This window comes from Mirounga angustirostris, unplaced genomic scaffold, assembly GCF_029215605.1.
Source record: "Mirounga angustirostris isolate CCGP_5_RB_7025 unplaced genomic scaffold, mMirAng1.0.hap1 SCAF_5, whole genome shotgun sequence".
NCBI lineage: Eukaryota > Metazoa > Chordata > Mammalia > Carnivora > Phocidae > Mirounga > Mirounga angustirostris.
Window position 1 is genome coordinate 82,262,586 of NW_026991713.1, and position 27,344 is coordinate 82,289,929.

The 27,344-nt window shown below is 35.3% G+C and overlaps 1 protein-coding gene across 13 annotated transcripts in view; it reads left to right on the forward strand.

Moving 5' to 3' along the window:
* SOX5 (SRY-box transcription factor 5) overlaps window positions 1-27,344 on the forward strand; it is a 1,012,222-nt gene that overhangs the window by 899,725 nt on the left and 85,153 nt on the right. For all 13 annotated transcript variants that reach the window (XM_045873750.3, XM_054507151.2, XM_054507149.2 and 10 more), the window contains one exon: window positions 6,325-6,410. In XM_045873750.3, the coding sequence (XP_045729706.1) occupies window positions 6,325-6,410 (86 nt within the window). The remainder of the gene's footprint in view (window positions 1-6,324; window positions 6,411-27,344) is intronic.

A 27,344-nucleotide genomic window follows, 5' to 3' on the forward strand; every position in this document is an offset into this window, starting at 1 on the left:
TTTAACACTAATGCAATTAACATGCTTTCTGAGGGGTTATTGGGTTATTGAGTACTAGCTATCTCATTTATATCAATAGACACTATAAGCTAGGTTGTATTCTAAAAACAATTGACTAAGATGCCTCAGTATATTTTTCAACTTTTTGAAAAATTTGTTTTGAGCTAGAATTTTCCATACTTGGCTTTGAAATAGAAGCAAATTAATTCTGGAAAGGGTTAGGGAAAAACTGTTCAAATGGTTAAAACCTAGGAAAGAGTAAAAGATATTACTTTTAACTAGTTGAAAGTCAATTTGAATAACTTACACATGGTTGAAATTTAAAAGTCAGAATTTTCCATTATCTAATTTTTACTAAGTACTTGATGAGGTATTTACAAAATAAACCTGTTGTAATATTTTTTTAGTACAGTTAAATAAGGGATGACACAAATAGTAGATGACAGTAATTACTTCAATAAAAGATCTTTTTTTCCTCAACAGGTCTGAATTTCTCTTTTGCCATTAAGAACTACCCTTGACCTTGTTTTTTAAAGTCTTATAGATTCTGGGGGCATCTGGATGGCTCAGTTGGTTAAACGCCTGCCTTCGGCTCAGGTCATGATCCCAGAGTCCTGGGAGGGCTCCCTGCTCAGTGGGGAGCCTGCTTCTCCCTCTCCCTCTATAGCTCCCCCTGCTTGTGCTCTCTCTCTCTGTGTCAAATAAATAAATAAAATCTTAAAAAAAAAATAAAAAAAATAAAGTCTTATAGATTCTGTGTTCACTTCAGACACCAGCACATGCATGTAATATATTTTGAACTTAATTAAGAGTTAAGTTGCTGTATTGGCCATTTTCACAGTTATTGTATTTGTATTTACTTAGTAACTTGGAGCAAATTTCAATCAAACTAGTTCTGGGTATTCTGGGCCTGAAAAGTTGTCAATAAGGTAGACATGCTTCAAATTATGTATGTTTGTATGTTGAACAGTGCCTTAGACACAAACTTTGAAAATTAGTTGATATCCTGTTTATGATTATATAATTATATCTTGGAAACTATATACGATTAAAGATACATAATAGCTATTGCAGTCTTTTTAATTCATGCTGTGAATCTTTTGTTTTCTCCAATTAAACATCAAATACACTGATATGTGACCATGTATGGCAAACATATTATATTAGTTTGCTCAGGCTGCCATAACAAAATACTACAAACTGAGTGGCTTAAAAACAGAAAATTTTTTTCGCAAGTTCTGGAGGCTAGAAGTCCAAGATCAAGGTGTCCATGGGGTAGATTTCATTCTGAGGTTTCTTTCCTTGACTTGTAGATGGCCATCTTCTCCTCCTCTGTCCTCACTTGGTTGTCCTCTGTGTTGTCTGTGTCCTAATCTCTTCCTCTTATACAAACAGTAGTCACATTGAATTAGGGTCCACCCGAATGACCTCGTTTTACTTTAATTACCTCTTAAAGGCTTATCTTCAAATACAGTAGCATTCTGAGATACTGGGGGTTAGCACTTCAACATGTAAATTTTGGGGGAGGGAGCACAACTCAGCCCATTACACATATATAAAATTATTTAGCTTGTGTAAATGTTTTATGTATATACGTGCATTTATGCCCACACTACAATATGGGATGTGTACAACAGAATAGTCATTCATTCATATGTATAAATGTTTTATATACGTACATGCATTTACAATATGGGATGTGTATAACATAATAGTCATTCATTCATATGTATAAATGCTTTATATATATACATGCATTTACACCCACACATATAGGATGTGTATAACGTAATAGTTATTCATTCATATGTATACAATTGACCCTTGAACAACACAGACTTATTCACACATTTGGATTGATAGCAAACACCTGCATAGGTATTTTGGGCACTTCTGAATTACTAACATTTAGTGGTTAATAAGAAATTGAGTATGTGTTCATTTAAAGTTCATTAGTTAAAATCTCAACTTAGGTTAGAGATTGGGTCATTTTTAAAACCCCCCTATTACCTAACTTCTTTAGTGACACTTGCTAAAACTTCATTTCATATCAATTTCCTTGTTGTATCCAAATATCCTCCAGTCTGGGGTATGAAAAGTTTCCCAGCTCCTTGACTTCAGCCTCTTTTCCCTCTACTTTATTCTATCACCTATCAGATAAACTGATTTCTCTCCATTCCCTCAGCGTGTCATACACATGTTTTGATGCATTTCACCTTACCTAAAACATCTATCCCCCTTCATCTGCAAATCTTCAAGTCCAAGTTCATTCTTATTTTTACCTTTATTCTCTAAAGACTGAAGCCTGGAATTAGTTCTCCCTTAACTCCTAAAGAACTCATGGATGCTTACTTAGTACTACTCAAATAAGCAACACTTAATTAGAAAAGATGGATGTGTAGTAGATAGAGACCAAGGTTTCTTTTGGTTTGGTTTGGTTTGGTTTTGTCTCCCAAAGAACCCAGCAGAGTTCTGGTCACATGGTAGATGTTTTAAGTGCTGATTTATTGATTAATTCACAACAGGGAAACTAAATTATATAAAATGAATTATCACTGTGAAGAGCACCATAGCCTCTATACTTTTGCTATAGTTAATTGTAGGATTATATTGATTAAATGAGCAATATAAATAAATTACATAGTTTTAGCATTTAAGTTGCCTATTCTAATACTCATACATTAATATTTGTTATTTTGGCTACTTTGCATAATACAAATTCAGCTTTTATATATCTAAACTTCCCTTTACTTTATAAATTCAGATAGTGTTTTCTAGATCAAATATTAAAAATGCTAAATGCTAAATAAAACCTTATCCATTGTAACATCAGTCAGTTGTCCACTCTCTCCTATATCATCAGTTTTTTTCTCTATTTATTGGATCTTTCTTGCTGGCTTACAAGCATTCTATAATGTTTACAGGTAGATACCTTTTAAATAAGGTTTTCTTGACCACACGTCCTTCAATAATTACTGCAAAACACCTCAGTGGAATTGTCTATTCCAGCACACCTCAAATGAGTGCAAATCATCTGGGACTCTTGTTAAAATTTAAATTCTAATTCAGAAGGTATATGCCTGCTGCTTTAACAAATTCTCCCAAAAGGTAGTGGCTTAAAGCATCAAACATTTATTTGAACACAACCATATTGGATACCTGTGGCTCAGGCTCTTCCACAGAGTTGTGATCAAGGTGTTGCCCTGGACTGTAGTCATCTCTAGGCTTGACCTGGGGGCAAATCTGCTTTCAAGCTTTCTCCTTTGGTTGTTGGCAGGCCTTATTACTTGCTATTGGCTGAAGACATCATTCCTTTGCTATGCGAACCTCTCCATAGGGCACCTCTTAACACAGCTGCTTGGTTCAAGACAGAGAGGCTAAGGATGGGGAGAAGATAAACAAGACAAAGCCAGAGTCTTCATGTAACCTAATATCTCAACACTTTGGCTTCTGTTCAAGGATAGGGGATTACACTAGGACATAAATACAAGGAGAAAAGTAGGAGTCATTGGGGGTTCCGTCTTAGAGGGTGCCTGCCCAAGTAGATTTGGGGTGGGGTCTTAAATTCTACATTTCTAAGGAACTCCTGGGTGATACCAATGCTATTCTTCAAGAACTTCACTTTGAAGAGCAAGGATCTGCACTTTCTGCCTCCAGTTTTACTTTTAATCATCCTTTGTTGATCACACTCACTCCAATTAGGCTTTCTCACCCTCCACTCCACTGAAATTGCCCTTTTTTGAAGTCACCAATGACTTGTACATTACTAAATCCAGCATTTGAAAAAAAAATCACTCTTACTTAAAATGTTTCCTTACTTGGCTTCTGGAACATCAAATTTATATTCTCCTCCATTTTTCTGCTAGTTGCCTATCTCCCTGACTATAAATATTAGCATATTCTACAATCCAATCCTTGGACCTATATTTTACCTACAGTTAACTTCTAAATGGTATCATGAGGGCTTATAGCTTTAAATTCCAGATATATGCTGACCACTGTCAAATTTATGTCTCTGATGTGAATTCCTCCCCTAAAATCCTGACATGTTTACCAAGTGCCTCACAGAATATCTCTACTCAGATATCTAATAATAATTTCAAACTTAAAATGTCCAAAACAGAATTATTTACCCCCTTCCCCACCTCCCCCTTCCCCAGCAGGCCCAACCTGGTAATCTTGCTTCTCGTTTATGTTTGCAATCCCAACAAAGTGAAAAACATGAAAGTCATTCCTGAGTCTTCTCTTACTTTCTCATGTAAACAATCATTAAGTTTTGTCAGTTCCTCTTCTTTTTATCCCTTCACTTTCCCCATCATTCTCCATCTCAATATCACCACGCTAGTGCAGACCATTATTTTGTGTTGTACAGAGATGTGCATCTTTTTATTATTGATTCCAGCTTCCAACGTCTAGGCTAAGTGATTTTACTCAGCTCATCTTTTTTCCATGTTCATGGTTTCCTTTATCCTACAGAATAAAATTTAAATTCTTTAATACTGTTTATAATGTTGTACATAATCTGGCCCCTGATACCCTCTCCAGTCCCATCTCCTTCCTTACCTGTGCCCTAAACTTCAGCAATGTGGGTCTATGACAGAACACTCCCTTTTGACTGCAAGTCTTCATGAAAATTGTTTTCCTTCCAGGAAAGCTCTTCCTTTTCTTTTTCTTTCTTTTTTTTGTTTAAAGCTCTTCCTTTTCTTCTTTGTTTGGCTAGCTTTCACTTCATTCAGATTTCAGCTTGAACATAACTTCTTCCTGGAGACCACCTTTGACCTCTTAGACTAGGTTTGGGACACCCACAGTATAGTGCCTAATGTTATATACTTCCCTATCTTAACAGTCATTGTATTTTCTACTAATCTTTGAATTATCTTTATTTTTTTCTCCCATTAAGCTGTAAGTTCTGGGAAGCCCAGATCAGCAATGGTGGATTCAGATATTTTGAAGCATGAAAAATATAATTTGGGGGCCCACTTTAAGAATATATGTAATTATCTATTTATAATCATTGTTTTAAGCATATATATATAATTTTCAAAAACATATATAGAAGTGAAAAAAATTTTCATTTATAAAAAGAAATCACAACAAAGTAAAAAAGCTGACAAATATAAAAACATATGATCCTTTGAACATACTGCTAGGGGCCTTTCCCAGAACCCCAAATCTTAAGCTTCATTAAATATCCTTTGCATATTAGTCTTCTTTAAAACTCTATTTCTAGTATCAAGAGCAGTGCTTGATACATAGCAGATACTCATAAATATTTTTGAATGACTGTATTAATTGAGTTGTTTTCAGTTATATTTTCCATACATTTACATTGAACAAGTTTTTCACAAACTAGATTACTAAAACAATATGTTTTATATGTTAGAAAATGGTTCTTATAACTTTTTTATTTTTTACTATGGTAATAGTTCAAATATTGATAATGTACATATCTGTTAGCATATCATTGGGCTCTATACAAAAAGTGTATGTGCTTCTTTACTAAGTGGAAAAAATTTGCATGAAAAACATACCCTATAATCTTCTACATGTGTATATATGTATATATATTTGTGTGTGTTTCTATATCTTTATAGATCACATGTATTAAAACTTTAGTTTTGAATTACTAAGATTTTGTTTTTTCAGATATCACCACAAACAGAAACCCTTCAGGGAGAAACCATCTATTTTCTGTTTTCTATTATAAAGAAAACATATTATAAATGTTTTTATAAACATTTATAAACATTTATCTCTGGGATAATAAAGATTCCAGTATTTTATATAACAAAATATATATTTTATATAACAAAAATGCATAAAATGTTTTCTTTGCTATGAATTTGTCCACAAGATATTATTTAAAGAGGCTATTTGAATTGAGACAGTAACATTACATTCAAAAGATAAGCTATTTGGCTTAAATCTTTAGTTTGTTAAAATAGAATTAAGTTTAGTTAAGTTCCTTTTGTAATAACAATTTAAATGTGCTGAGAGTTGGTGTGCTCCTATCAAGACTGTTAGGGGGGGTGTGTGTGTGTGTGTGTCCCTCTGATCAATGCACACTTTTTCCTCCCATTTTCCTAAATACATCATGAAAAAAGGATGAGGTTTCCGCCTTAATTGCTTGTGCCTTTTATTCACATTCCTCTCTCAGCCAGAATTGTGAAAAGAGTGTTAGTAAAAGGCTGCACAATAGAGCTTTTCATTAGGCCCCAGCAAGGCACACAAAAGAAGGCTTTTGGAAAGAGTGAATGCACGAGTTTAATTTGCAGGTGGAGAGTAGATGAAAGGTGCTGACACCTCTATTATTCTCTTACTTAGGTGACCCTTACCCTGTTCAGCTGATCCCAACTACCATGGCAGCTGCTGCGGCGGCAACACCGGGCTTAGGCCCGCTCCAACTGCAGGTAAGTCGGGAAACAATGCAGGAGAGACCAAGGTTAAGTAAATATCGAAGACGGCTATTACCATGTTAAAGCGGAATAAAACTGCCGAGTGATATTTGTCTCACCCTTTTTTTTGTTTTTGAATTTACTTGCACTGATCCTCAACCAAAAGTTGAGATGTTGATCCTTTTCATTATTTGTAGCCCTGTTTTCTGTACTAAAGGCAGCTTATTGTAATTTTTTATGGCCTGCTATGATTTGACAAAAATGGGTCTAATTTTGCTTTGAGGACTGTGTAACATAATTTCATCATAGAATGGTCCTCATTGAGATAAGAACAAAAACTGTCCATGACATTCAAACAGATTGTTATGAATCAAGGCAACTTGACAAAAATTACATTTAAAAATGTTCAGGACACCAAGTACTATGGACTCCGTAGGTCTTTTTATTCTCCTGCTAATGCCAACTCCATTGGGCAAGCAAAGATAAGTAAACCAAAAACGCAAGCACCTAAACGAACGCAACTTTATCCAGACATCCCAGTTAAGACCTTTGTAGCCCTGAATAATACATATTCTCATATACCCAAGAATGTCAGTGATAATTTTACTGTAATTTTACCAGATGTCCAAGTGATTTTAGAAATTTTGTGTCTGGAGTTGGAAAGAATATCAATAATATTATATTAAAGGTATCTTTCATTATTAACTATTTAAATCTTTGAGTCAGCATCCTGCAAAATCTTCCCTAGTTTCTGTCATTATGGACTTCATAGTTATGCAATTAACAGGAATAACAGATCATCTAATAGTAGAATTAATCTCCCTGTGAGAAGTTTTATATTTTCCTCTGCCTGGAAGACACAGTATGCCTGTGAACCCAGATATAAAGCAGTTGTGCTTAATAAACTTAAATTGCATTCATGAAAGTGCATTGTCATGATAGATGATCTTAGTCTGTAAGGAAAAAATAGAGTTTTATATTGTACCATCAAGAGACAGATACATCTGGTCAGCAGAGGGCATTGTTGGAAGACCTGCTGGGTTTCTGAAAACCCAGTCGAGTCTCACAGGAAGAACTCGCAAGGAACTGAGACATACTATGTTCTACAGAGGTTAATAACAGTCATTCCTATTCTACCTTTTCTGCGAAAAGCTACAATGTGAGTGTTTGTTTCTCTGAGCTGGAAATACCTTGGGAAGTGTTAGAGCCATGGGGACAATTAGATTAGCATAATATTTGTTATCCTTTGCAATAACGACAATACGGGAAAGTGGTTGCAAAAGGTAAAACTAAAAAGAGTAGTTAAAAATTAAAAGAAGAGGCAAGAATATCCAGCAATCCCTTGGATTAATGGTGAGAGGAAGCAAGAGCAAATTGGAGGCATCTGCTATGTTTCATTGTAGGATTCCAGTAGAAAGTAGCTTCATTAGGCAATAATCCAAGCTTCTTTTCCTATAGAGATACTATTAAAATATTTGAAATTCTTTTATTTCCATCCTTATAATATATCAGGTCCCTTATAAATTTTTTTTTCATTTTCAGAAAACAAGAAAAAGACACCAAACGTATTTGCTCTTGCTTTCACTACAATTTGATCTATAAACAGAATAAAACTCTTTTTTATATAAGTGGCATTGTACCCATAAATGAGTACACAAAATATATGAGTTTTAGTTAGGGTCTCAGTAAACCAGCACTGTGGTATAATAGGAAAATTAATAATCCAAAACTCTTTTGTGGTAAGCCCTTAGCTACTGTTAAAACATTTACACACACACACACACACATTTTTTGCTCATGGTTTAAAAATGGTACTCAAATGCAAACACATTTCAAAAGAATGTCATGGCAGACTATCTGGCTTTTCTTTGAAGTGGGCTGACTCTACCCTTTGCTAGGACTTCTACTACTGACTTTGCCACTCATATTCCTGACACTGTATTCACAGATCCCTGACCTTGACTTCAGCTTTCCCCAGAGCCGCAAAGACTATAATACTTGCCTTCTTCTTGCTTGAAGGTGACAATCAAATTCGATTCTTCCCCCACAGACCTGCCCCGATGGGTCAGAGACAAACTAACTACAACACCTAGTCAGAAGGTCTTATCTTAACCCTTATCCAACATCTGCCCCAATCTTGAATACCTTTTTCTGAGAAGTTTCATTTCAGTGGGGTGTAATGTTTGAGCCAGTTTTAATTTTCTTCAAACTCTGCTTTTAATCAGACTCCATCAGATCCCCATTTGCTACCTCTTAATCATACCATGAGTAGGCTCCGTCACTTCCAGGTCCTTCTCAGACACTAAGATTCTCTTCCAGTTATTAAGATTTAGTCCTAGATTCTTATGCTAGGTTCTTTGGCAAGGCTTTCATTTCATTCTTATTACAACACCTCATGTTATGTATTAATATCTCCATTTGAGAAGAAAACTGGGTCACAGAGTCCAAAATCCATGATTTTTAAACAATTATAGTTGCTTCTCCAAGTACGGGAGATTTTAAACTTTGGAGACATTGCCCCTCTTAGGACATTTGCTAACTCAGTAATAAGCTAATCAAATTATAGCAATAATGCTGATTAATTGGCACTCATACAAATACGCTATATACATCACAGTGCTGGAAGAAGTAACCAGATTCATAAGGACAGCTATCTACTTCAGGCTGCATTTTCATTTCATCCCTCTTTCCACAGATATATGTTAATTCAAGCCTCTCTTTTTGAACAGCCAGATCTAAGGATTGACACTATAAATATTATTCCTACTCATCATTGACTTTGTTTGCCTGCCATTTGTGTTTTCTTTTGAAACAGTCTTTGGCATATAATTGTCCATAACCTGGATAACATAATGTTAAATAGAACCAAAAAACCACGACCTTCCTTAAAGAAAGAATAAAGATGAGTACAGTTATGTTAAAAGACAAGCAAAATGACATGTTTTAAATTAAGCCACTATTTATTACTTAATATTATTTCACATTCCTGGATAAAAATAATGAAATTCTTGCCATGTCATAAAATATACCTTACATTTTAAAATCACCTTATTGGGGCACCTGAGTGGCTCAGTTGTTTAAGCGACTGCCTTCGGCTCAGGTCATGATCCTGGAGTCCCGGGATCGAGTCCCGCATCGGGCTACCTGCTCAGCAGGGAAGTCTGCTTCTCCCTCTCCCGCTGCCCCCTCTTGTGCTCTCTCTCTCTCTCTCTCAAATAAATAAATAAAATCTTTAAAAAAAATAAAATAAAATAAAATAAAATAAAATCACCTTATTTACGTACTGTAGGAGCAATTAAAGTAGTGTAGGCAATGTGATATATTTAGTTTTATTTTTCATGAAGAAAAAATAGCTTAATCTGGATTATGTATACAAAGCATACAAATTAACATGTGCCAAGGCACTATTTTATTTATTTCTTTTTGAGGTGCCTGGTTGGCTCAGTTGGTAGAGCATGCAACTCCTGATCTCAGTGGTGTGAGTTCAAGCCCCATGTAGGGGGTAGAGCTTACTTTAAAAAATATATAAAATAAAAATTGATTTTTACAATGAAATATCTGTTTCTTTTGCTTTTCAGTCTTTCCTGAGACTCACATCTATATAGACAACTATTTGTTGGCTGTCAAGAGGAAATATGTAGGTGTTTACAGAGAGTATAAACTGAGTACAAAATGCACCTTACCAGTTCTCTTTCTTGCCCCTAGACCTGCTCATTCTCTGGTCTTAGCAAATGGCTCCATTCCATCTATTGCTCAACCTGGAAAATGAGAGCTATCCTTTTCTCCTCTTCTTCTACACATACTCATTCACTGTCTATTCACTACACCTAATAAATACATTAAGGATCCATCCATTTCTTTCCATCTTAACTAGTACCCTTCTGGTCAGGCTACCCCCACCGCTTGCCTAATTTACCACATTAGCCCCTGAACTGGTCTGTCTTCATCTTGCCCCCCCTCTGATGCTCTCTTTCTACTCTACATTAGTCAGATGGATCTTTCTGATTTTAGAAAATCTGATCATGTCCCCTTCCTATTTGAAGAACCTTAAACGACTTCCTGATGTTTTCAAGTTTTCTGGATCTTTGCATGTGGTGTTTCCTCTTTCTGGAACCCCATAACCCACCACCTTTACCAAGCCAACTGCTGTTTCCCTCAGGTTGCAACTTAAAACATCACTTCTTAAAGGAATACTTCATTGTCCCCAAGTCTAGATTAATGGAACACCAAAGGCATCGTTGGCTCATGGAAGAAAAAAATAAGTAGTTTGAATTCAGTAAGATATCCATTGAAATTTTATACCTATTCTAATGTGATGACATAAACTTAGGAAAACATTATATGCCTAGTACCATGTTTAGCACTACAGTATTTTCTCTACCTGCATTTAAAGAAATATTTTTATAATAGTTTTGCTCCATACTACCTTATTCAGTCTGCTCCAGCTACACTAAGCTCTTTGCTGTCCCTTGACCTGCCGAGGTGTGCTCCCACTTTAGAGCTTTGTAGTAGCTGTCCCTCTACCTGCAATACTCTTCCCTCTGCCTGGAAGGCCCATTCTCTCACCTCAGTCAAGAATCTGCTTTAATGTCATCTCTCGGAGGCCTACCCTAACTAACCTGTTTAAATCACAAAATAACCCTCCCAGCGATACCACACTTCCTATTTCCCTTATCGGTTTTTTTTTCTATAGCACTTGTCATCTTCAAACAAAGTATCTAACTTATTATGTTTTTTATTTGTTGTCTGTTCCAAATATTCTCTAAGCTTCACCAGAGCAGGGACTGTCATTTTTGTTATTGTTGTTCAATAATGAATCTCTGGTGCTCAGATTAATGCCTAGCAAATAGCTGGTGCTCAGTATGTACGTACAAAATGAAGGAAACTATCATGAGCTAACGGTCATAATCATTTTTAATAATATAACAAAGCCGTATGTGATTAATTTCTGGGACAAGTGATATTAATTTAAAGACCTGGGAACTTTATATTTTTCAGCCCCTCCTGGAAGATTCTTAGTATATGAGAAATCCCTAGCTCTGTCTCTCCTGTTCTATCCCCCCATTTATCTCATCATAGCCATGGGCTGCTGCATAAAGAATGTGTTTTAGCATTTATTACAGTTTATGTAATTCCTTTCAAGTAATTAGAATTTACACATATAAAAAAGACCAAACATTGTAATGTTAGACTATTCTTGTATTGTTTGTTAATGTATGTATGACATACATAAGAATATGAACTGCTGGAGGTACTTTGACTCAATACAGCTCAGCTTACCTACACAACACTAAAGTAAGTGATTTCTAAATAATGGAAGGGTGCATTATCAAAATAGTAACTATCCATTCAGCAATCTCATATACTGGGTTTACCCTTTTATGTTATTTCCTCCCTTTCCTTCTTTTTTTTTTCTTCAGACTACCTTTTTTTTTTTTTTTCTTTCAAGAGCCAGTGATGCTCTTGACATTTGTTCTCCTGATACTGTCTCTTTTTAGAGGAGGGATTGATTTGTATAGAAAACTAACATAGCTTCATTTCAGTATCAAAAAGTAAGTGTAATTATTTAAGCCAAATGAAGTTACACTTTGAATCTTTTGGAGTTTTGCGTCTGGATAAAATAAGCTAAGTGAATCATCTATTCCTAATTAATTAAACCAAATGATGGCAACAGTCCATCGAACATTCCTTTCTCATATTCGTTGTTGTTTTCATTTTACCTAATGGGCAGCATGAATTTTTTTAATAGTAATAGTTATAATGTAATATATGTACTATTTCTATTTTTTTAGCTAGGTTTCTAAGATTTGAAATTAGAAGGAAATATTTATCCATTTATTTCTCACTTTATAAATACAGTATTTGTGTTGGCCAAAAGATGGTTGCCACCTGTTCTACCTATAGGAAGCCAAAAATGTCGACTCCAACCAATGATTAATAGTGATAAGCAAAGGGAAAAACGTTGAAATTATTCTTGGATGGTCATATTTTACTCAAAATAAGCAAGTAGCATTCATTCAAGATTTTTTACTGAATTGGTGAAACTTTTTAATGAATTCCAGGAGGATTGCTTTTTAAATCCATAATAATATTTTTGGAATAAAGACATAGAATTACAAGTTGTTGTAACTGAAATCACATGGGGCTATCATTCCAGTAACCAGTACCATCAGTAACATGCATTCTCTGGGACTGAGAAAATGAGAGATGACTCTTGATCAAGTTAGAGAATGAATCATACAAAATATCAACGGAAATCAATCTTTTTTCATAGCTATCAAAGGTACGTGGAAGTCCTGGTGGAAATGGCTTAAGCTTCTATCTGATAGAGAGTAACATCAAGGCAGACATGGATGAAAAACTGAAGTTCATCTTTTTATCAACCTCCTGCCAGTCTCCGAAGGAGGTCAATAATTATGACAGGACACAGATAAATGTTTCATATTTCCCAGAGCACTGTAAGTGACTGAGCATGGCTTTATGTGTCTGACCAAGAGAAACGCCCAGAAAATCAATAAGGGAGAAATAACTATATGGAGAGGTCTGGATGTAAGGATTTTTACCTTCTTATTGAAAGAATTACTTACAAGGGTGGTCTTCATCTTTATCTACCTATGTACTGTACGATTCAGTGTAACTTTCAGGTGATCGTCATTTCATACAGGGTGAAAAATGCTCAACTGCTCCTCATTTCAGTCGCAACCCTGGTGCGCTGTTTGCTGTCGGTCTTCTGTCTGCATGAGTGAGCTTCCTTGCAGGTTAAAAGAGTGAATTCCCTCTTTTCCTCTCCCTTCGACCCTGAGCCTGCAGGGCAGACAGACAGAAGCACACATATGATTAATACAGCACAGCTGCAAGTGTGAGTCATTTGCATATGTATTAATAGAGGCAAAAAACCCAACAATTAAATTATATACAGAGACATTCTGCATACTAAAGAACATATGCAAATAGGCCTGAAAAAGTGCAGCCAACATTTTCTCTGACTTTTCCAAGCCCATATGGGCTAGAGTCAGAACCCAGCAGCGTTCAAGAATCTCCTTTAAGGACGAACTGGTAGGAACTACTTTCATAGTTATTACCACCCCTAGGGTTCCCGGGAGCTGTTTTGACATTTGGACAATGGAGACAGTACAAAGCAGTGTCTTTTTCATGCTATTTCTGTATTTCCTTGTTTCCAGCAGTTCCATGGTATCTCATTACACGCTAACAGAAACACTAGTACATGTGTGCTTTTCCACAGAACCCATCTTTATTGTAATGGCCAATCAAATTAATGCTAAACTTTAAATTGTATTTGAAGTCCTATCTTTGCTCACACTGAAGTAATAAAACTATTTGTCAGCGCCAGGTTTTCCGCTCCCAAGTCAGTCCATGCCCATTCCTTGATGGCATTCTATGTTCTCTTAATCAAAACATACTTAGGTTGCTCTAAAATGTTTCGTGGCTAATTACCATACATAAAAGGATTGCAAGGCTTGAGGCCAACAGTAGATTCAAATCTAAGAACAATACCAATGTATTGAAATTTTCAAAGTGTAAAGACTTTTCATGTTACCAAGAAAAACAAACTACACAATTTTCTAGTCTTGGCTTATATATAACAAGAGAGAGCAACTAACAGTCTTCAGATTCACAGATTGTATTTATAGTAGAAATGTATTCTTCAACCTAATTGTCAAATTAGGTGATATTACTAGTATCCTTTAATTATTCAAGGAACCTTTCATAGAGTAAAGCTCAACTTTAGGAGTAATATTTCACATAAGTAAAAGTTATTACCTTAATAGGACCAATAAGAATCTTGAACCTAGGGATGCCTGGGTGGCCCTGTCGGTTAAGTATCTGCCTTTGGCTCAGGTCATGATCCCGGGGTTCGGGATCAAGTCCCACATTGGGCTCCCTGCTCAGTGGGGAGTTTGCTTCTCCTTCTCTCTCTGCCACTCTGCTCATGCTCTCTCTCCCTTTCTCTCTCTCAAAGAAATAAATAAAATCTTAAAAAAGAAAAGAATCTTGAAACTAAAGAACCCAAATGAAGACAGATGCCCCTAAGAGGAACAAATGCTGGTGTTTGTTGATACTGGAAAACTGTTGAATAATATCCTTGAATATTATCCATTATTTGGATGCCTAAGTCTCAGAGCATGCAAATGGAACATGTAAATTACACTACATAGAACTGGTAAACATAGGGCAGAAGTCTTTGTAGTTAATTGATTATATACAGAAAAATTGAATCTCTCAGCAGGGGATAATTAGAAAATATAAAGACTAAAGCAAAAATTTTTATTATATTAAGGCATTATCCATAGACTAATATTTTAAGAGGCACTATTGCTTAGTGAGAGACCTTATAATGTAATGGTTAAAAGTGTGCCACCTGCAACCGTCTGTGCCTTCAAGATCCAAGGTTCTGCTGTTCACCAGCTCTGTGACTTTGGGCAAGTTACCTAACTTCTCAATCCCTGAATTTTTTGTCTATATAATGTGGGCATAAATGATATCTTATTGTGAGGATTAAATGAGATAATATACATAAAGTGCTTAGAGCAATAAAAGTGTTAATTGCCATCTATCAAATATGTGCTAGGTAATAATAAATGCTTGGTATTATGAGTTGTTTAGTAAGTGTTATTAAATGAAATTAAAACTACTTCTTTCTAAAAAGCAGTCTCGCAAATTAGGACTTGGCAGACTTCTCTTACCTGGATTTACTTTGCAGGGCAGCAGGTAAAGCAAGTTAGTAAAATTGAGGCTTATCATCTTATTTATGAGGAAATAATTGTATTCCCCTGTGTGGTGTAATTTTAAGACCCATCACAAGACTCTGGAAAGCAATGAATTTACTTATCCCCCCAAAGTATGAGAAGTTACTTGGAATATAATGTTCTATATTTTGCTATTGCTCACTATCTCAATATTTATATCTATAAAATAAAAATAATGCCTCCTGTTGAGTCCTATTTTTCCATGTGTATAATACAAATGAATTGTGTCTATGAGCCACCCAGAACTATTCTAAATAAATACCTTATAAAATTTAAAATAAGTTATTTACATAGATGCCTTTAATGTAATATGCATTTTTAAATAATATAAAAAAGATTTTCTGGTATCACTCTTCAAAGCTTACTCTTTTTCTAGATATATTAGCAGAATATATACTCTTATTCTACTCTGTTGTCTATAGATACTAAACTATTTCTCATATAAATTTGAGAAAATTTATGAACTTTTCATGACTCCCTTTAAGGAAGTAATTCCTATGGTTTCAAACTTGAATGTGGAAGCAAATTATTTTTATAAACCCCATAGTATCCTGAAAATTGTATTTACTCAGCAAATATTTATTCTTTGTAAGTGCTTAGGCTAGGCATCATAAGGAATGCAAAGATGAAGGGCACCTGGGTGGCTCAGTCGTTAAGCGTCTGCCTTCGGCTCAGGTCATGATCCCAGGGTTTTGGGATCGAGCCCCGCACTGGGCTCCCTGCTCCACGGGAAGCCTGGTTCTTACTCTCCCACTCCCCCTGCTTGTGTTCCCTCTCTCGCTGTGTGTCTCTCTCTGTCAAAAAAATAAATAAAATCTTAAAAAAAAAAAAAAGGAATGTAAAGATGAGTCAGTTAGGAATCCTTAATGGACTGTGGAGGAGCTTGAAATTTAAAAGAATGAATGGAGTATGAAAGTGGACTAGAACGTGAAGAAAGCCACAAAACCTCCTGTCCTATCAAGTATATTTGAAATGGAAAGGACCTCAGAGACCATTCACTGAAAACAGTTATTTCAAACTATTCACAGGAACCCCTGTGGTTCCAAGCACCCCAAACAATACATTCATTTTTATTTGCTTTATAGATCAAGTTATACTGACTAAGACTGTTTGAATGAAAGATTCTGCTGCTAAAACAAAATTTTAAAACCATTCTTATAGCCCAAATCTTTAATTTTATTGATGAGGCAATTTAGAGTCTAAGTGATGACCTGGCTAAATCCAATATTACAGAAGCGTACCACCTGGAATCCTAGCAAATGAAAGCTAAATCTAGCTTCTTCCTATTTTACCATGGTATTCCTAAAAACAAACTCATACATTCATATATATTATTTTTAAGTTGTTTTGTATAAAAGAGGGGAGAAAAATTGCTATTTTTGCTTTTAGACTATTAAATTAAGGATGAATAAAACAATGGGTAGGATTTGCATATTAGTAACAATGGCAACCTTCTGAATTGCTTTCATTTTGCTGAGTTCAGTGATTGTGCTCTGTGAATTAATTCTTTTGTGAAAAGCTATTGAAAGATCAAGGAATTCAGAAAACAAAACAACAGAGAAGCATGCTGTTTCATATCTATTTGTTCTTAGAAGGTTCAAAGTGAGATTGTTTACATCACAAGTCTTGTTGATATTTTATTTGCTCCTTAGAAGAAAGATAGTATTCAAAGATGATTATGTAATCATGCAGATAAGATTGTGTAGTCATGAAAGAACTGTTCTGAGAGAGAGACCAAGGAGAAAAACCACATTACAATTTTGAGCTGTGTTTGGTTGGCAAGTGTCTTCAGGAGACTTGAAAATAGAGCTCTATTCGGTTCCTTCAGATAAAAAAACTTAAGCCAGTCCCGTAGATTTCAAATTTGCTGTTTCCTGTAGAAGTTTCTCAATATTGTCCTGCTAAACTGATGGCATGAGGAGGAAGGGGGGTAGGGAAATGAACCCTTAATTATTTCATATTTCTTAATCCTGGCCTTTTCCTTAATGTCATACTCCTTTTTCTTACCCAGCCACTTTTTGGATATAGGAAGTGGACAGAAAGAAATGGAGGAACCGATTCAAAGTATGCTCCCAAATGATTTGCTACAATGAGCATTGCACCAGCATAATTAATGCCTCCAACATGAAAATTACAACAGTGTTCCCTTGCTTTTCCCATTACTAGAACTTCTTCAGCATAGAATGACAAAAGTAATGCTGATAGGGAAATTGCAATTAGTTCCTTTTAGGAATGAGGCAGAACTATAGCAAATATTATCCATCCATCTATAGCAGTTACTTTAAGATAACAAGCCTCCATTGGAAATTTATACTGTGCCCTACAACTCCAGCTACTTCAAATATGTGCCCTTCAGATAATTTTCATGTGACTCGTTTCCCTCTAAATTTAGTTCTTTAGTCTTAAAGGAATCTTAAGTTATTAGAAATAGTATAGCTAGCACATTTGGTTAACATACGGAAGTTCTGCCAAGACATTTCACTAAACAATAAAAAAAGAAGTTAAGGCCCTACGTGTTCTTCATTTTTATTCCCTCTTCATTTGATTCATCTTATATCTGGTTTCCTTCCACAGCAATTTTAAATTTGGATGTCTTAGTGTCACCTTAGATACAAGCTAGCATCAAACACAGTATGAAAGCATAAAATATCTTGTCATAGATTCAGTCTTTGCATTGTAACCATTTGGTAGTGTACTGGTATGCTGGCATAGTAACTAGTTAGAGGACTTAAATGACTTAAGCTTTTTTTTTTCCTCCTTTCTGTAAGACGTGTTCCCCAAATTTTATTTAAATTTTTTAAATATTCAGATAAATCTTACAAATAAATAATATGTAAATGGTATATATAGTATAGTGGATTACGGGCTTTGGTTCCATAATGAGACCCTGTTTGTGTGTGTCTTTGGTCAGGTTACTAAATACCTCTTAGTCTTAGTTTCTTCACATGTGAAATTTGATAATATTTTTCCTAGATGATAAAGACGTTGTGAGGATTAAGTGAGATACTACATACAAAATGTTTAGCATAGCATAAGCATTCAGACATCATTGGCTGCTATCATCCTCATCATTATCGCCTCAGTTAAGTATTTCCCATTGTCAGAAACAAGCCTAACAAGTTATTTGGTAATTTAAGTTAGCAAGTAGTTTTCTGAGATAGAGCAATTATGTCTTATAGTACAAAGGAGTATGGTGATGGGAGAAATCCATCTTTATTCAAGAATTTAATGCAAGCAGAATGTCTTTATGAAAATAAAATATATTTTCAATATAAAAATCTTTACATGTAAGACTACAAGAAACCTATGTTTCAGTTCTTCCTAAAAATAAATAGAATCTATTTCCTTTCATTCCATATGACTTACTAGAGCTTCTTTTTTATTACGTTATGTTAATCACCATACATTACATCATTCGTTTTTGACGTAGTGTTCCATGATTCATTGTTTGCGTATAACACCCAGTGCTCCATGCAGTACGTGCCCTCTTTAATACCCATCACCAGGCTAACCCATCCCCCAACCCCACCCCCTCTAGAACCCTCAGTTTGTTTCTCAGAGTCCATAGTCTCTCATGGTTCGTCTCCCCATTACTAGAGCTTTTACAGTATCGACAATCATTTGGGAAAGAGACTAGCTTTTCCCTTTGAAGGGAAAGCCATGTGCTACTGGAAAATTTTAGTGTTTGTTATGATGAGGAGAGTTTTACAACATGGGTAGTTAGGGCATAAGAATAAATAGGACATAATAAAGGCAGCCAATATAGCTGATTAAACTATCATGATCCTTCTAACCACCCAAAATGCTCAATAAATAAGGGTTCTAGTTGCAACCTGACTTTGAAGCGATATAGGAGTCTGGTCTCAGGTCATTTAATCTTCTCATGACCCACGTTTTCTTATTTGTAAAATGCATGTTCCTGTCCTTCCTCTAGCTGTCCTACTTATATATAATGGAGGAAGGGAAACAATGAAGCGACAGAAGCACTAGTGAAAGTAACTGGGAGCCCCAGAAAATCCAAGAAGGAAGCTTTCCAACTTATAAGTGAACTTCTCTGATTCATGGACATATTTATTCATGTGCTATCAAGGAAAACATGAGAGAAGGGTAATGAGGCAATTATTGATCTGAGGCATTCAGAAAAAGAAACGCCTTAGAAACTTGAAAATAGTCAGGCTAGCTCTGAAGATCCAATTAGGCAATAAGGTTTTAATTATTCCCATTATAGCTCCATGGGATGAGAATAAAGATGAGCAGGTCAGACCAGTGCTAGATTACCCAATAGACAACCTAACAGCATACTTAAACACAAGAAAAAAAGAGCTATCTAGAAATAAACAAAAATTTCACGTAAAATAACTTCCTAACAGTAATCAGGATGCTGTCATCTTCAGTGACACAGCCAGTGTTTGGACTCTACCAACTTTGTTGTCCTTAGGGGCTGTTAAAGGTTTTAAAATAGGAACCTAGTTCTAAAAATTGACCTTTCTGTTTCTTGGAAATTTTTCTCTTTGTTTTTACTTTTATGTCTTTTTTTTTCTCTTCACTTAACTTTTCCTCTTTACGTTCTTAGCTACCCTCCTCTGTTAATCCTTCTCTACCTCTTCCTTCCCCTCTTCTCTTTCCTTCAGGTATTTTCTCCTCTCTCTCGTTTATCAAGATCTGAGCCTCTAACTAGCCTGTTATTCTCCCACGACAGTGAAAAATAATGGAGGAACGATCTTTTTTGGAAGTGTTTGCTTGTTGGCTAAACAAAGGAGTAATCCAGATATGAGCCAATGAGTCAGAAACTGGAATTAGGAATATTCAAATGGCAAGGTTGGAAACTATCAGAAGACAATATATCTGGGCCTTTGTTCTTTTGGTCTGAATAGAATACATAACATTCTAAATGATCACAGAAGATCCCAGCCTAGTTCATCTTCTTTAATAATAAAGCCAAATATGTCAATGGTAGAGGCCCCATTTAGACCAGAACACCAACAGTTGAAAGAGTCCTGTTTTCACTACCTCTCCCATTAGAATTGGTATGTTTTCAAACTATGCTTCATAGATTGGGAAAGAAGTGTGAGTTCTCCTGGAAAGGAAGCATGTAGATGAGGAAACACTGCTCATTATTTTTATGCTAAGAAAATACAGCACAGTTGGTTTCTTAGCATCAGCTGAAATGGAAAGAATTGCTTTTCACCTTGCTTATTTAATAGTCTACCATCAATACTTCCTACTCCTATTATCTCAAACAGTAGGTGGTAACCCCTGGCTAGCTGCTCTTCTGCACACTCAAACCATTTGTAATTCATTTTTATACCCATATGGAGACATTAAAGATAGGGATCAGGTCTGAATTTTGTAATGTTTTTTGAAAAAAAAAATCATTATAATCTACAGTGTTAGCAAATTCCCAATTTTCCTGATTCTTTCTTGGAAAGGAAGGCCTGAATGTTTAGGATTATAAGTCAAAGTTGTTGAATAAGGTCCTTTTCATTTTTACATGGTATCTTTTATATTTTTAATGTCTAAAATTAACAGCCAGTAAAATTGACTGTGTTTTGGATGCACAGTTCTTTGAGTTTTAACCACCACCACCACCACCACCACCACAACCACAGTCAAGATACAAGACAGCTTCATCACCCCTCAAATTTCCTTGATTTTTTTGGCCACCTCAAAAAGGAGTTCCATCATCGACTGCCTAGGGAGTCGAAGCCTAGTTGATGGTTGACAGGACAGTTGAAGCTGAGAGGAGTGAGCTATCTTACAGTTCAATATACGTGCTTTCAGGCCCCCTATTTTAACATGGCTTTCAGCTTTGTCTGCTGGCCTTAATTCCAGCATTTCTTTGTTTATGCTTTGTTCATTTGGCTTTCTTTCTATGTTAACTTCTCATCTGATTTTGTTGGAGTAAAGACTTCAGTATGTAATTTCTGCTCTTAATTTTATTTTTTAAAATTTTGATTGTGACCCAAACTTTGCTTATTTTTGTTAACTCTCCATGGATTTGCTTTTTATTATGGTAAGGTATACATCACATAAACTTTACCGTTTTAAGCGTTCGTTAGCATACAATTCAGTGGCATAAAGTACATTCACAGTGTTGTACGACCATCACCACTACCCATCGCCACAACTTTTTCATCATCCCAAATTGAAAGTTCATACCCGTTAAGCAAGAACTACTGACTTTTTCACCACCCCTCAACCAGTCTCTGGTAACTGCCATTCTACTTTCAGTCTCTATGAATTATCCCTTTGAGGTACCTCATATAAGGGGAATCATGCAGTGTTTGGTTTTTAGGGTCTGGCTTATTTATTTAGTATAATATTTCAAGGTTCATCATGTGTCAGAATTTTCTTCCTTTTTAAGGCTGAATAATATTCTATCGCTTGTATATGCCATCTGTTGTTTACCCATTCATCCATTGGTAGATATTTGGGTTGTTTTCACTTTTTGCTATTGTAAATAATGCTCCTATGAACATGGATATACAAATATCTGTCCCAGTCTCTGCTTTCAAGTATTTTGGGTGTTTACCCAGAAGTGGGATTTGGTGGATCATATGGTAATTTTAGGTTTAATTTTTTTGACGAACTGCCATGTTTTCCACTGAGACTACACCATTTTACATTTCTACCAGCAATGAACAAGGGTTCCGATTTCTCTACATCCTCACCATCATTTGTCTTTGTCTTGTGGATTTTGCTGTTTTGTTTTGTTTTGTTTTGATAATAGCCCTATAAATGGGTGTTAGGTGATACCACATTGTGGTTTGGGTTTGCATTTCCCTAATGATTAGTAATATTGAGCATCTTTTTATGTGCTTACTGGCCATTTCTATATCTTCCTTAGAGAAATGAGAATAAGACCCTTTTTAAAAAAACTGGGAATTGATTCCTGGATAATCTCACCTTAGGTGAGCCTTTAATTAATATTTGTTGATTGAAAGAGGGATAAATAAATGAATGAATGAAAGAATAAGTCCCTACCCATTACCATCCAGAGCATGTGAGTCTCAGTAACCACTAGATTTGCTAGTTGGGGCAGGTTCCTTAAATATGCTAGGCTACATTTTCATAATCTATAAACAGGGATAGTAGTATGTGACTGCTAGAATTGTTATGTAGATTAAATACTGTGCAGAATGCTTTGAAAACAGTGATATACTAACGTGAAATAAATTTGCTAATATAGATACATTAGTATTTATAATTATATATGTAATTATGTTTAAATTTTACAGTACTTAAATGCTGATTCTTTTTTTTAACGTGTCTTTCCTTTTTTTTAATTTATTTTTTATTTTTTTTATTCTTATGTTAATCCCCATACATTACATCATTAGTTTTAGATGAAGTGTTCCATGATCCATTGTTTGTGCATAACACCCAGTGCTCCATGCAGAATGTGCCCTCCTCAATACCCACCACCAGGCTAACCCATCCTCCCACCCCCCCCCTCCAGAACCCTGTTTGTTTTTCAGAGTCCATCGTCTCTCATGGTTCGTCTACCCCTCCAATTTCCCCCGCTTCATTCTTCCCCTCCCGCTACCTTCTTCTTCTTCTTTTTTTTTTTCTTAACATATATTGCATTATTTGTTTCAGAGGTACAGATCTGAGATTCAACAGTCTTGCACAATTCACAGCGCTTACCAGAGCACATACCCTCCCCAGTGTCTATCACCCAGTCACCCTATCCCTCCCACCCCACCCCCCACTCCAGCAACCCTCAGTTTGTTTCCTGCAATTAAGAATTCCTCATATCAGTGAGATCATATGATACATGTCTTTCTCTGTTTGACTTTAAATGCTGATTCTTTATGGTTCTTTATTGTTCATGTTAGGAGCACCCTCTTAAAATAAACTAAAATATTTGTTTAAAGCATAAACTTCACAGGAACTAGCTCAATATCTTTCAAGAAAAATATATATTGACTAAATTGAAAAATGACAAAAGAATGCATATGTGTGCACACATGTTCATACACACTTGAGTGGGCACAAGCACACAACTTTAAGCTGTATTTGGTTCATATGGATTAAAAGTTTCACTATGTGGCTTTTCTTATTAGTAGTAGTGAATCCAAAATACTATGTTGCCTCAAACTCTATTGGATTGATATTTAAAGAACTGAGAAGTCTTGTCAAGTATCAAGTTAAAGGGAAAGAGCAAAAGTTGGTTTTTGCTGCTTGTTTGTTTTGTTTTGATGGCTAAAATAGTAAACTGTAGGTAATTTTATCTCATTTTTGCTTCTGATTTTTTTCTGATTAATTCCATTGACTTAACGCCATACCACTTATTTTCTGTTAATAAAATAAAAGTAATAATATTTTCTAGTTAAGGTAATGAGGCTGTGGTGTGGCATTTATAGAGGATTTTGTGATATACTACAGAAGTACAAGATCAATGGTAGATCGATTTCATGTTGATATACTCTAATGGGTAAATTTTCCCAATCATATGAGAGGGAACACCACTGAAAAATGTGTCCCCTATCCTATGTGTCCCCTAAAGTATTTTCACTTTAAATCAGGTTGACTTTATCTTCATTTTTTCTTTATCACCCGTTTTATTTTCTCACTGGCTGAGATCTGAGGTCAGTGTTCACATACTAATTTCAACCAAACATAGAAGTGTAGGATCAGAAGAGGAATAAGAGATGGTCCAAATAAAAAAGAGAAATGTTAGATTTTTTTTAAAAAGCTAATTTGTCACTTCACTCATTGAGTATGAACTGAATAGACTTCTAACCCTTAAAATACTTTTTTTTTCTCTTTTTATTGCCTGGAATCTTAAGAGCTTTATCATTTGCAGTCATAAAATGAAAATATACACCAAACCCTCAAAGGGCAAGTATGAAATTAAATTATATTTGGGCAGCTGTAACCTTTTAAAACGATCAGATTCCAGTTAATGTATTTCTTCCTGTTCCAAGTGCTGCCATAGTGTTTGATGGTGGGAAGCAGTCCAAAGGGCATTGGGAGATAATAAATTCACTGTAAATTTCACCCCAAGGCATGTCTCGATACACCAAGGCCTCCATTTAGCAAGGCTGACCTAAAACTCTTGTCACATCCAAAGGTCATTTAGGTTGGGGTTGGTGTGTCCCATCTATCTTTCCTTGATGTAAAGAGTGACAGTTGAAACAGGATTGAGCTCATAAACAGTCATCTGAATATGAAGAAGAAGCTAGCTTTGGAGGAGGAGGGGAAAGTGAAGAAAGAACTACCTTTTACAGTAGAACTGGCAAATGCTGTGCTTTTTTGCAAAGTCAATGAAGGGTTGACATGATCTTGTAGCTTCTGTTTCAGAGCGACCATTAACTTGAAAGGGGCATTACTGAATTGGGTTGATTTAGAACATACTCTTCTTTCTTTTATTTATATTTGTTTCCAAAGCCTAGGATAATTTTTAGTAATTTTTTTAAAGAATCTAATATATCCAGCCTCCTTTTACTTTAAAATACCATTACTCCTTTCCCCCTTTAAATATGTTCTCTTGAGTTAATGTACAAAATGAACCAACACATGAGAGCAAATTAGAAAAATTGTTTTAAAGAAATAAAGCTTAATGTGGGACTGGAAAACGGTGTTTGTTTTTTTCTTTCTAGCACCCTCTTAATCACTCCACTTTTGTGGTAAAATATGCGTAACAATAAAATTTATCATTTTAACCATTTTTGAGTGTAGAATTTAATAACATTAAATCCCTTCAGAATGTTATGTAACCATCACCACTATTTATTTCCAGGACTCTTAATCATCCCAAATGGAAGCTCTGTAACCATGAAATAATAACTTACCATTCTCCCTTCCCTCAGCCCCTGGTAACTCTATTATGCTTTTTATTAACCTTCTATTATACTTTCTGTCTCTGTGAATTTGGGTATTTATATAAGTGAAATCATGCACTATTTCTCCTTTTGTGTCTGGTTTATTTCACTTAGCATAAAATTTTCCAAGGTGTATCTATGTTGTAAGCATGTATCACTCAATCATGCACCTTTGAGAATGACTTCACTTCTTTCAAATGCAATACTCATTTACAAATATGAAGAATAATGGATATATAACTTCCCAATCATAATAACCACAAGTAATAGATAGTGTCATATGGGGAAATGTTAGACAAGTACTAGATAGATAGAATGAAAGATTAAAGTCTTGCAAGTCTTTTGGGGGGAAAACATTTAAAATCTTATCATTAAGGTAGAGATCTCTGTTCACTAATGTGTTCTAAGTGTCTAGAATAATGCTTGTTAAGTTATAGGTGTTCAATAAATAAATATTGAATGAATCAATTAATTTAAAGTAGGAAAGGAGAAGTTAACAATTGTTGATTATTTCTCTGGACTACTTTGATGATATGAGAAGTGTGTCCCATGCAAATGAAAGGGAAGCCTGTCATGATTCAAGACACATTATAAATTCAAGGTACTACTCGAATGTGTTTCTGTTATTTTAATTGATTTAAGAGTAATGTGTGGCTTAGGTAGTGCAAATGGCTCATTTTTAATATATTTTTCTTATTGTTTTTTAAATGATCCAAAAGAATCAAGGTTAGTGACTATGAATTGAAGCAAAATATAAAGTTTGTTAATATGATTGAATTATTAGTATAAATTATATAGGAAAGAGTAAATATTGAAATAAGGATGAGGCTCAGAACGTTGAAAATTATATATCCAGATTTATTCTATAACTGATTCTGAATCAATTTTAAATCATGTAAAAAAGTGATTATGTTACTCTTATTCCATTAAAAGGGGAGTGTCGGTGAACCGAACGCTTCCAATCAATTCTCCATATTATATCTAGACTCATCTTGTGGAAATGCAAATCTAATTATGTGATTCCTCTTCTTAAACTATTACGGCTCCTCATCTACCTTTTTGAACATCTCTGCCTCTACACGAGAGCCTCACTGGACTCCTTCCAATACCCTGCACTTGTCATGTTCTCTCCTACCACTAGGTTTTTCTCCTAGTACTTTTTCCGACTCCATGTGCATAGTTGCATCATCTCATCCTTCTGACCTCCAAGTAATCCTATTTGTAGAGAAGGCTTTCCCAATCTGTCTGACCGTATCATAGCTCTCTCTTATATGCCCTTCCAACACCATGAGTTGAGAAGTAAACCGCACTAAAATGTTTTTTACTGGCAGTGGCCAAGAAGAAGGAGGAGATCCAAATGCTAGGGAAAATGTCCTCTTGCATAGTTCTCATGTCCTTTCTGCACTACAATGGCAGTCAGATAGTTCTAATCATAAGACCCCAGGCTCTGTCAGCAGTACACTGTTAGAATTGCCCTCCCTGGGCTTGTCCAGCTCTTTGCCCAAAAGCCCCAGAGCCCACTACTGTATTTAAACGACCAGGAAACATGTTCCTAAGGAATTGGTTAAGAGATACGAGCTCTGTAAAAAGACTTGGATTCTAACTTATTCTTTGCCTCTTATTATGTGCCTTTGGACAAATGACTTTCACTTTTCTCTGTGCTTCAGTGGCTTTCTCCACAAAATAAGAATAGTATCTGTTTCCTAAGTTTCAGAGAGAGACAGCATGGGCCTGGCACATAGTAAGAATCCTATACATTTTAGCTATTATGATTATTTTTGCTGCTATTATCATTCTGTGTCCAGATTTCTCTCAAAATTTAGACTAACTTAATTTATGTACTTAAATAAACAACACTAATATAATACCTAATATTTTCTCAATCATGAAAGTTTACAGAAGAAAAATGAAGGAAAAACTAAGGGAGAAATCCATAGGAAGAAGTCTTCGTAATTTTAACCCATCATATGTGTTGTCTATTAATATCAGCAGTAAAACAAAACATGTAAAGAAAAAGTCTTAAATGGCTGTGCTTTCTTCAGGGAGAGGAGAGTTCTGTCATGACTGACTCAAGAAGTCTTTGACTCTTGAAGCCTTTTAATCCCTGGGCATGTCAACTATCGTTGGCTCAGAGTTTAGGGAAAATCCCAGCTTCCACTGGCCAGCAGGTAGGGAAATCCCACTGCAATAGAGAGAATTCATCACGTAAATGTTAAGTTTGGAAAGCATTTTTAGTAGTAACATTGTTACCCCCATATGGTAAGTTTATATGGCACATAGTAGAAAGGAAAACTTTAAGGGATACCCAGACTTCTGAAACTACTAGTTGTTTAATCTTTGTCAAGTTATCGAAC